The sequence below is a fragment of the Pyxicephalus adspersus genome, chromosome 1 (assembly GCF_032062135.1).
Source record: "Pyxicephalus adspersus chromosome 1, UCB_Pads_2.0, whole genome shotgun sequence".
NCBI classification, from domain to species: Eukaryota; Metazoa; Chordata; class Amphibia; order Anura; family Pyxicephalidae; genus Pyxicephalus; species Pyxicephalus adspersus.
The window spans coordinates 36,402,445-36,414,782 of record NC_092858.1 but is presented as its reverse complement, the minus strand read 5'-3'; the positions used below and the strand labels follow the sequence as shown (position 1 = coordinate 36,414,782).

Here is a 12,338-nt window from a genome sequence, read left to right as displayed (position 1 = left end):
AAAAACTCAAATATAGGAATAAATATCCTATGCATTTTTCAAATAATTAGAATTATCTGACTATTAAGTTAATTTGTTACATTGATATCTTTTTTTTCTTTTTCTTTTCCTTTCAGGTTGGTGCTAACAGCGGTGAAGGTTTCAATGTAAATGTTGCATGGGCAGGTGGTCTGGATCCTCCAATGGGTGATGCAGAATACCTTGCAGCATTCAGGTAAATCTCTTTGTATTCTGTTTCCACACCCTGTTCTTGCCAATCCCCTATTTTTCATGGTTTCCTAGCTCCTCTTCTCTGCTCCCACTTTTCACTCCTTTTCGTTTCTGTCTTTTCTGACCTTGTAGTGCATTATTAGTGCTGGTGGAATGTGCCGGATGAGGAGAGCTGGGGACTGAAGCCCTCTGGGGTCCACAGTCACAGGTATTATTTGGGAAACATCAGTGCAGCCTTCCCCCTTTAAGACAACTGTCTTTATACACAGAACAGGCACATCATAAATGGCTGCAGGATAGTCTCAATCCGACACTCCCTGTTTCATCCTACCCCCACCAGTGTGCAGTACACCTGACACATAATATTAACCTTGTGCAGCCATTCTTATAGCAAGTGGAGTAGGCTCAAGCTGTAGAGCCTTAATACTATTATTTAAGGGTTGATAACATTTGCATGGGGCCTACTAATCGACTTGGTACATTGTTTGGAGTGATCCATATTTAACCTGTTTGCGGAGAGTATAGAATGCAGCACATTGATGAAGTAAAGCAGACCAATAAACTGATGACAGCACTTTTCACTGCCAGCACTAGTCCACCCAGGCCTTGCTCTGTCTGAATATTGAAATGTGTTCTAGTTTCCTTCACAGCTCACTTTGTCCAGTAATGGTGGTGATCTGTTCTGCTGTTTTACCTTTTTGCTTTTCTAGTGGCATTACCCTAGTGTCAGTTTCACCCTGCTACTACTATAGTGGCATTACCACACTGCCAGTTGTACCCTGCCATTACTGTAGAGGCATTACTTTACTGTCAGCTTTACCCTGCTACAATATTGGCATTACTGTACTGTCTTCTATACCCTGTCCTTATTGTAGGGGCATTGCTGAACTGTCATGCATACCCTGCCGATGCTACAGTGATGTTACTGAACTGTCATCTATACCATACAATTACTATAGTGGCATTACTGTACTGTCTTCTATACACTGCTGCTATTCTGACATTACTGTTCTGTCATTCTCTACCCCGGTGTTACTATATTGACATCCTATACTTTCAGCTATATCCTCCTACTTCTATAGTAGCATTTCTGTACTGTCAGCTATACCCTTCTGCTACTCTATTGATGTTACTGTATTGTTAACTTTACCCTTCTGCTACTATATTGACAAATATATAGTCGGCTATACCCTGCTGCTACTGTGCCGTCATTTTATAGCCTACTGCTTTTATAGTGCTATTACTGTACTGTTAGCTATACCAGTGGGTCCTGCAGTGCCCCATTGAGTTCATTTTATATTTATTTTTCTTTGCAATCATGATGGTGAGGTCTTACCTGTGTTCTTCTTACCAGTAAAGCTTTCAGTGCTAAATTGACAATGCTGTCAATATTTCACTGTTATTATCATTTCACCTTCTGGGAAGTCACAAGATCCAAACCAGTTTAGCTAAACAGATGTTATGGTGCACTTCCCAAATCTACCAAAACACCTAAAATTAGATTTCAAAAAACATTCTATTGCCAAATGCCAGTTCTTGCTTTGGTAGATTCTGGAAAATTGGATCACTTTGCTTTTTCTTTTGAGACGTTTGGTGGTGAGATCTTCATCTGTCTCAGCCATTACAAGATAGTTGGCCACCCCTACTACATATGTAACCTAGTTTGTAATATAGAGGATACAATAGTAGAAGTAGGACTTCTGTTTCACAGAAAAAGGGGAGTCTAGGGCAGTTTGATAATACCTAGGAACTAAGGTTGTCTTTTTTTTTCTTGGTTACTGTTGGTTCTATAAATCCCAGTTGTGAATGAGTTAAATAGAATTTTTGATGTGACTGTTGCAGCGTCTTAATTCTCTTCCACATTATAAGATTGGCTCTTCCTGCCCAGCAGCCCCCTTCCCTCTATTCTACATCTGGATCCATTTTACATGAAAGACATTCTATAAATAGGTTTTCTGCACAAAGAAAGCATGATTCCGCTCACAGCTTTACTTATTTTCTTGTTGCTGCCTTTTATGAAGCTCTGTTGTTGCTTATGAGATTGTTAGCTCTCCGGGATAGCCTGTAACCTAATGGTGCCAGTGTGTTCATATCCAACCAATTGTTTTATTGAATGGATCACTGAGGATTGGCTCAGAAAGCAAAGAGTTGTACTTGGAAATTGATTCATGATGATTAAGGAACAGTAGGACTTTTTTAGGTTAAACCACCCCTGTCGCTCACTGAGGCAGGAATTAAAAATAAAAAAAAAACGAAATATTAAAAACAAAAAAATATTTATGCTATGGCCACTCACAAGCTATTAAAATCATACAATCTTTGGGTTTCAGATTATAAACCCTATAAACAAATATAATTGTAGACTGTTAAACTTGTGTACCTGACCTCCGCTATGAACCATACAGACCTAACATACATCAACTAGTGCCGATAAATAAGCTCCTCAGGCTTTGTAGGACACAGCTAATGTTTTATTCCTCTTCCCTGCATTACAAACACTGGGATATGGAAAATGTGCAGTAAATAGCCTTTAAAAACGGTGATCAAAAAGTAGTGCATTTTCTTTAAATTTTATCTTTTCAGAAAGTGTATTATACTATGCAATTAAATGCTGTTAAAAGAAACAAATTTTTCTACTTTAAAGCCATTTAGATAGTAGAGAATTTGGGAAAAAAAGGCAAATGTATTATTATTCTATAGCATAAAACTGTTTGGTTAGTTGGGTGCATTGGGTGCATGTATTGTGGGTGTTTGTTTCAAATTAAATGTGCGTGAGTGCATGTGTTCAATAGGTATTTCACATTTATTGCTTGCAACCAGCTAGGGAAATAATTACCTGATAGTCCATATAGAGCTGTATAGATTTTCAGTAAGGTAGGTGTACACAAGTGGTGAGCAGGCAGTGCTGGGCTTTCTAATTTTTATTTATAAGCATGGTGTTTTGTAATAGCATGCTTATTTGTAAAGTTTTTATTATATAAAGCAATTTACAAATTTCATTGGGTTATGTGTAAAAAAAAAAAAATAGATTAACAAAAACCATTACAGCTTTACTTTAACGTAGAATTAAACTTGTGTATACTCGCCTGTTCCTGATCTATTGCGGGCACTACCATCTTCTTCCTTCTTCTTTCTCCTTCCAATCGTAGGCCATCTTGATTGGCTGGGCAAGGATGATGTAACTTTTGTTAGTTAATTCAGTCTTGGCACCCACAGGAGAAGTTAGGGTGTGCTGGGTATCCTGGCAACCAACATAAGTGCAACACATTTTCACAGCAATCAGGCTGGTAAGAAAGCTTACTGCAGGAGGTACAGAGCATGTCCCATTCTGCAATAAAGCCCTGCCGGGTTTCAGATTGTTAAGGGAATATTAGTTCCACTTTACGGCCTATCCTGATTTAGAATGTCAATCTCATTACGCTATGGAGCTACTTTATTTTGTCTGAACATTATCCAGGAGCAAAGCAAGCTATCAGTGGTCTGTCAGAGAACTTCATATCACCAGAGGCAGTGTAGATTAGCAGGATATTCTTCATCTGGTAGTTGTACAGTTTTGGTCTTGTAGTTCTGAGGCAGAATGCAAAATTGTAATTACGTAAACTGAGGATTAAACTGTTGCTCAATTGCTAAACAATATGATCTGCTGTCACCATAACCCTTTTTCTTTCATCTTTTTACAGGACTGTGGTGATGCCAATTGCTCATGAATTCTCTCCAGATGTGGTCTTGGTATCTGCTGGTTTTGATGCAGCTGAAGGACACCCAGCTCCCCTAGGAGGATACAAAGTGACTGCTAAGTGTAAGAACAGTGTAGACTATGTGCTGTAAGACATAGATAGCGAGAGCGTGATTTTCTCTTAGATCAGATTGTCAACTAATTTTTGCTTTTGTGTCTAGGTTTTGGTCACATGACACGTCAACTTATGAGTTTGGCTGGAGGACGAGTAGTGCTAGCTTTGGAGGGTGGCCATGACTTGACAGCAATATGTGATGCTTCTGAAGCCTGTGTTTCAGCTTTACTGGGCAATGAGGTAAGTACAAAGGTGGATGTATTGTGTCTTTGGTATGTAATGCTGTGCTACAAGTCATCCAGCAGAACAGAGCCAAGCTGTCATGAATCTCTCAAAAGGCCTACAAACCAATGTGCAATCTGTGTGTATGTTTGTACATAAATATTTGAATATTTTAACCGTCTCAGTGGTGTTCAGATAACTTCTACCCGTTTTCCAAATGTTTTCTTTTATATGAATCAGTTTACATATAACCTTCATAATTTGTATGGACTACAGACATCAATTATTTAATGTGCACCTGTATTCTTGGAAAGAATGAATTGCTATACAGCAGGCAGATAGGGAATTAGAAAGCACCTTTTTATCTACAAAGTGTACAAAATCTACAAATTTGAAAGGGTGGCAATCATTTTATTTTATGTAAGAATCAACTTCTCCTGATAACTCATAAGTGCTAAAAAAAAAACCCTTATAATCATGTCAGAAATCCAGTGGTGACCTGTGAATTCTTCAGTTTTGTCTCAAGCTTTGTTATTACCCCTGACCTCTATAAATGTAGATTTGTGGTATGCAAATGAAAAGGAAGAAGAAAGTTTTTTTTTTTTTGTTTGTTTTTTGTAACACATTAGGGTGACAACATTTATTCATAGATGTGACAACATTCCTTCATAGATGTAGTGCAGTAAGTGTTGCTACACTAGGACAGACTTACTGGCAAAATCACAAGATGAAAATAAAAGAGAAAAAAATGTAAAATAAAATGAATGATGACACCAAATGTCTAGAATGTTGAGCTTCAATATATTGTATATCTTTTCTTGGATTTAGATACAAATTTGAAGCAGTTCACCATCCCATACTTGTTTTAGCTGCAACAAGGTTTAGTTTAATAACTAGATTGTTTGTTTGTCTTGATGGATCCTATTAATCAAAGTATATGAGAGGTATATATAACCTTCTACCCCTCGGCAGTAAACCAAGAAAATTCCTTTATTGTAAGCCAGTAAACAAAAAACTACAAATGCTACAACACATTATTCATAGATTTGGAATTAATATGAAACTATCCTGCCAAGAGCAATCAGAGATTTTCCCCTAGATTTTTTTACCTGAATGAGGATTGGATTTGGTTGGGTGTAACTTGTACAGACCGTTTCCCTTCATGATTCTTTAATGAATAAGCCCCAGTTTATTTTCATCACTTCAATCAGATCTCCTATATGGATCCCACTTGGAGAGGTGTTTATTGTGTCCTTCTGGGAATAGTTTTTTATTCTGCTCCATCCCCATAATTATCCTCTTTCCATTTCCAGCTGGATCCCCTCCCTGAAGAAACTCTAAGACAGAGGCCCAACCCCAATGCTGTGCGATCATTAGAGACGGTTATACAAGTACAGAGTAAGTCTTCTCTTGGGTTTGGGGGGGTTGTACACTTCTGGAGCAGGAAGCCCCTTCTGTCAGTGAGGGCTGTTTGCCACGCAGTGCTCTGTACTATAATGCGTGGCAAGCACTTGCAGCTGGGGAGCGCTGAATGACTTTCCTACACACAAATCTGGAAGACATAACTTCAAAGAGCCTGTCACAGGGCTTCCCACGTGATAAATCAGTCACAAATGTTACTAAGATCTCATTTCAATTAATACCAGAATTTAACGAGAAATCGGCAGTTATGGAATTGCCGCTAAACTATGTCTGAGGTAGCCAATTTGGCCAGATCTGATAAAAGCTTTCATCAGCAGCTTATAAGTATTCAAACTGCACACCCCCACCCTCAGCGATCACTCCTGGAGGCAAGGATGATATGGATGTTATGGTTGTCTCCTATAAGCTGGAGCTGTGGTAATAATCCTTGCGGCTTACGAAAACAATTCAAATCCTTGTATTTTCACATTCAGTTCTCACTAGAAATGAGCAGTTCGGATCCACATGGGGATTGCTTTACTGTGACATTGTGACTGAAACCATGCGACATTCCAGCATTGACTATTGTTGAGCAGCAAATATGGGTCACATGGTCCCATGATAATTTATAAATGATTGGATAATGCCACATGTCCCTGTAAGCTATAAACTGTTTGATACTTTATTGACAAGCACAGAGTCTTAGTGCCAAGTATACCCTGCAATGTTTTTGTGATTGTCATTTGTGTTCCCACTAGGTAGATTCTTCCTCTCTGCAGTCTATTTATCATCGTTTTTATTCAGTGTTTCCGCAACTTTCACTCGAGTCACACAACTTACAACTGTCTAACAGGGGAATTCACCTTACTTTGTAGAGCTTTCTACCTGTTGCTTCTCCAGGTCAAGAAATATAACAGTGGCAGGTTTTAGCCCATTCCTCTTTTTTTCAAACACAAATGGTTTTGGCTTTAGATATTCTGAACTGAACTTGTTTAGTCACATTAAAGTATAACAGCACTTGTTGGGCAGGTTCCAATAATGAAGTAGATCTGCTGCAGTCTACTCCTAAAGTGTTTTTCTTTTATATATCATATAAGCTTTTTTTTAAGAATATTAAAAAAAATGCCAGTGGAAATTTCTTAAAAGCGTTATTACTCTCTAAAAATTGATTTTCTTGTTACAGGTAAATATTGGACATCCGTCAAACGTTTTGCTTCCAAGGTTGGCTACTCTCTCCTGGAAGCACAAAAACTTGATCGGGATGAGGTGGACACTGTGACTGCTCTAGCTTCATTGTCAGTGGGCCGACCATTAGCACCTGGGAAGTAAGTCTTTTCTGGGGAATCATTGAGACTGAAATTTAAATCTGTTTATGGAAAAACAGGAATAGGAAGAAAAAAAAATTAGACTAGAATACACAGCTCTTGTAACTGAATGTAGAAGCCACAAATAAAAGCAGACTTTGATTCTTCCTAATTATATTTCTGTGTCACTTCCTTTACTTATCTGCTGGAAGCTTTAAATAGGAATGATCCAAATTCTATATACAGATCTAAAAATTATATAGATGAATCTTCCTGTTCCAATATATTATAGTATAGCCTGTGCACAGTTTAATATTATCCTCACAAACTCTTGCCCTTAAATTCAAAAAATTAATGAAGGCTTTGCAGTGGTTTCCTCTTGATACCACTATGTATTAGCCAGGTTTATATTCACCTATTTATTTTTTTCTGTGTTTGGCATCTTTATGTTGGTCTATTTACAGGATCTTACAGTGGAATTTTTTAAATTCAGTAATGACTTCATGGGATGAAATTATCTCTGGAATGCAAAGTTTTATTTCAGTCGTCTTATGCACATAACATTTACAATATTTTTTCCTTAAACGTGTTTAATACTCATTCAGTTATTATTTTGCAAAAATGAATAACTACTATAGACTGATTTTTATAGTTGCTGTAAATAATCATCTCTTTTTGCTCTGTCAGCAGTGAACCTCAGGAAGAACCCATGGAGGAAGATGGCCCTATGAGTCTATGACCTGGTGAAGCTCAATACTCTTCTAATGTATGAGATGAGCTGCTTTTCATTTTCATTCAGTGATGCCGCTTGGTTTATTAATCTTTACTCAAAGATGACACAGTCCCTGACCTGTGAGATCATTGGGGAAGCTCCACCAAGCCATCACACGTTAACACATGGGATCTTGCCTAAATACTAGAATTCCATTTGTTGCACATAATTTGTACATAAAGACACTTCATTGTCTTATTACTGTGGCTATGCACCAAGGGGACATTGCTAAATTCGACCAAAGATATCACGTGAAGTGGTGACCATGTAAAAATGAAGACTAGGAGATGTGAGAGAAAAAGTGACACCGTCCGTCTTACCCAGTATATTAGAAAGAAATGTACATAGCTGTGAAGATGAACATTATACTTCAATGTAATTTAGTGTATAATCGAACGGTAGTTGTGCTTCAACATTTTCAGATACTTTACAGATTGTACCCAATTAGTTAATTTACCAAGCTTGAAGTTGGTGGACTTTTTTTCATTAAATCATTTTGCTGGAAATGTGACAACAGTGCTCAATGCCAAACTCCGCTTTGTGAAAATGCATCAAAACGCTTCATCGTGTAAAAATAAACAGAGCACTGCAGGACGAGCCTGCAGCCTGACCAAAGTGGACTTTTCTGTACAGGAGACACTTCATGTAGACCACTCACTGGAGATTCACAAGATGCTGATAACCTAGATTTGGACTGTAAGTGCCTGGCACATCTGGAAGAAAATGCCTTTTTACTTTCTATATACCCAATGACCACTAATCCTTACAAGGATAAATGGATTCTGTGTTTTTCATTTGCACTATGGGGGAGTCAACCCCCCCATTCCACGGACACACCACAGACAAGATAAGCACAACTGAATTTCATGTAATAACTTTTAACATACTGTGTAAAAAAAACTGCAATGGACCCGTATGCTGTAAAATATATGCTTGATGAGACAATCTGAGGAAACTTTGCAATATAAAAGTCCTTTTCACATTCCCATGTGCATCATGTACTCATCTGGGAGTTTTGGAAAAGGTCATATGGTGCAGATATTACAGAGAGATTTAAAAAGTTTTGTGTGTTGGTCTTTTTTTAACCATGTGTTCAAAATCCTATGATTCTCAATGTATCACAGATACATCGAAACTAATGATGATTTTTCACTCAGTCTCTGAACTACAAAATATTGCATCAGTGTGGGACCTGCGTGAGACTCGTTTAACTTGTCATGTTTCCCCGGACCAAACCAACTAGGTCCCATGAGCTCTGTAATGTAACAAGAATGCTGAATATACAGTGACTTCTTTTTACACTCTGCTCTACAGATTACATTTTTGGGTGGATTGCATTTTGGGTGGATGTTCTTATGTATCCATGCCTGTATGTCACGCAAATGAAGAATGCTCCTTCTGCTGAAGTTTTCAAGTATAGGAGTTGTTCAATTTAGCTTCTTCTACAGCCTGGGCTTAAATCGGGTAGATGTGGTGGGCAGAGAAAGGATCTCTCTATTGGAGATGATGATACAAGCAGTTATCTTCCTCATTATATAGAACATCTGCTTAGCCGGCGCTGGTCTTTACTGGGCGAGTAAAGATAGAACAGCAAGAGCAGGACAGGTCCCAATGTAAAGAACAGCAGAGGTCCCACACTCTATTGTATGGAAAGCAAATTGCAGAATGTTGTTTGAGTGGGGTTCTTATGCAAAAACATAATGCTGGTAAGGCCATCACATGGATATAACTTCAAAAAACACAACCCAAACAAGTCTATTCCATCTCTATAAAAATAAACCTATGATGCGCTGTATATTTTATTTTCAAGCTGTTCACCATTGTGCTGAGTTTTGACGTGCTGTTTCTATGTAACCACTACAGTAGAATGTCTCCATGGTAAACCAATCCACTGTTCCCCATTGTCTGTCTTACTGTATGGCGGTCTTCCCCCATCTGCACAGAAACAAGGTGATCCTATAGACTCGGCTAGTACATGAGCCCTGCTAAGAATCATGAGGATTAGGGAGTAAGCAGCAGGATTTACACTGGTACTGTGCTTGTGATGTCTTTCCTTTTATCATCCGCCAGGTTTTTCACTCGCTGCATGTGCAATACCTGTCAATTTTCAAGCTCTAAAGATCTTTTGAAGTGATTTCAGTAGAAAAGAAAAATAATAATGTACCTCTCCAGCCTCACACTTCATACTCCTGTCAGGTGTGATAACTGCAAAGCGTGAGCGGCTGAATTGTAAATCAAACGTTTGGCTAAGTCCCACTCTCACTGGGTCCTCAGTTCAAACAGCGTCTTTCTTTTCTCCCTGGGATTCAGGACCATGCTGACCTATGTTTATTACCCCCCACCACTACCAGCACAAAATTGTATCAGTTCTTTAAGTTATTATTGTGTCAGAAAAAGGAAGGCATTGCATTTTACTTATAAAAAACAAAATGTATAAAAAATGCATTTTATCTTTTGTATTGGCCAACATCTGGTCTAAATAATGTATCGTGTTTAATCTTAGACCTCATGGAATGCTTCGCCACACAAAACAATTTACCCCCTCAATGTAGAACTATCCTAAGAAGGAACAGCACACTGACACACCACAAATCACTTCACCAGGACCAGTTTACTGTAAGGCCAACATTCCACGTTCTGTTCATTCGCCTTTGTCAGAACTGCATTCATGTGGACAGTCCATCTCTCCAAATATTGATGAAGATTGCCTAAATGAGAGGGATGGGGATCAGGTGAGGAGCCGTCCTTAGAGTAATCACATGAGTTCATGGTTGGATTTTATATTCATAAAGGTATAAGATGAACATAAACCACCTAGATGTATAAGAAAGAAAAAAATCAGCAGCAAACTCCCACTTTTCTGTAATATGCCTACTTCACGCCATTAGGAAAAAATGGGGGAATAAATATATGTGACGCTGGGTGATGTTTGTAAAGCGTGTGGCAAAAAGGTGTTGTATAGGGTTCAATGAACACACTGATAGACAAAGCTTCATTGTAACTCTATATATACTAAAATGACCCAGGATAATACAGAAGCCACTTTAGCATCACTTGAGCTAGTGATTTTACAGCTCCACTCATCAAATCTAATTAAAATCCCCAGCACACATAGGATAGGTTGTAACTTGTAAAACAGTTTAGGACCTCCTGCAGCTTTTCTAGTATGAGGAGCAAAATGCAGGAACCTTCCATGGCAGCCAATCAGATTCCACTTTACTATATTTAGGTCAGTGAAATAAGAATTTTGATTGGTTCTTTCTATTTATTGCCCTCTTCCTTTTATAAACAGCCTTGTAAATCTCCCAAGTAAAAATGCTGTAGTACAATAAATAAACATTTTTTATCCCATGATGGACCAAAATAGAAGATGGTCTGGGTATTACATCCCATATGTGTATGCAGACATTAATATATAATGTAGATCAATGACTAATTTAATGTGTGGTCTAGGAAAACATTGAAGGAATATGATCACCAAACCATGCAGTGAAATGAATGTTTTCATGGCTGAGCTGGTGACCATTGTATTCCATTATCCAGTACTGCGTCCGGCCTGCAAATTGGCTTTATCATTACAGAACGTTATATGGTAAAGCCATATTCTATAATTGACCTAAAGTTTTGTAGATAACTGATGATTATATTAGTAATATGTTGATGACTATATATAAATAGATATAAGTCAAAAGATTTTTCAGAGTAGAACAATTTTGTACCATTAAAAAAATGTTTTAATGCAAAAACATTTTATGAGCAATGTTTTTTACTTTTTTTTTTTTTTACATTTATGAATGAAGATTATTAGCATATGTTAAGTAACGTGTCATTCCCTATTTCATTGGTTTAAACGGTGTGTAAATTTAGTGAATATTCCAAATACTGCAGCCTGTTCAGGGTGATAAGTGTAACTGCAATTCTACTTCCAACCACATGAGGTCGCCAATTTCAAAGGGGAAAAGCCATGTACATCTCAGCAGCTTTTTCATACTGTCAGCTACAAAGTTTCTCACAAATTTGAAATCAGAATTTTCTTTACTTAATATGTCATGCAGATTGTGCACTTTTAACAGTGTTTCTGAACTGCAATTCACAGAACTTTTGTTCATTTTTATTGCATCAGTAACTATGAGTCTGTAAGGGAAACTCTCATAAATATGAGCTACAGGCCAAAGACCAGAACTAAAAAACAAGGGCATCAGGTGGTTTTGTATGTAAACTTTTCTCCTCCTCTCTGGGTCACAATAAAAAGGGCTTCCGCTTTTGGAGTTTTGTAACATGAAAATCTTTTCCCTAAACAAAGGCTCACTTTTGTGCATCATGTTTATACATCTGTTTGATGTTGTTATAGATGGCATGGGATACAGACCTCTGTTTTGTCTAGAAGAAAATTATAAATATATATGTATATCTTTATATATTTTTTTGTAAAAAATGAAATTTGAGCAATAAAATGTATTTTTTTTTCTTGAACTTTAGTATGTTTTTTGAGGTTACTATGCATTATTTGTAATTCTCTTAACATGCACGATATCATTGCTTCTCGCTTTGCAGTGCTTATGCTTCATTGCATTTCTGAAAATGTTCTTTTCTATTTGCTTTGACCACTGTAGGTTTAGTGTATCTATACCTGCCTAA

At 37.6% G+C, this 12,338-nt stretch overlaps 1 protein-coding gene across 6 annotated transcripts in view; it reads left to right on the top strand.

The window, feature by feature from the left end:
* Positions 1 to 11,878, top strand: part of HDAC7 (histone deacetylase 7) — a 185,341-nt gene extending 173,463 nt beyond the window's left edge. For 5 of the 6 annotated variants that reach the window (XM_072406607.1, XM_072406597.1, XM_072406616.1 and 2 more), the window contains 6 exons: positions 117 to 214; positions 3,891 to 4,009; positions 4,108 to 4,241; positions 5,537 to 5,621; positions 6,808 to 6,949; positions 7,616 to 11,878. In XM_072406607.1, the coding sequence (XP_072262708.1) occupies positions 117 to 214; positions 3,891 to 4,009; positions 4,108 to 4,241; positions 5,537 to 5,621; positions 6,808 to 6,949; positions 7,616 to 7,667 (630 nt within the window). In that variant the 3' untranslated portion in view covers positions 7,668 to 11,878. The remainder of the gene's footprint in view (positions 1 to 116; positions 215 to 3,890; positions 4,010 to 4,107; positions 4,242 to 5,536; positions 5,622 to 6,807; positions 6,950 to 7,615) is intronic. The other variant, XM_072406588.1, reaches the window with a different exon arrangement.
* The last annotated feature ends 460 nt before the right edge of the window (positions 11,879 to 12,338 follow it).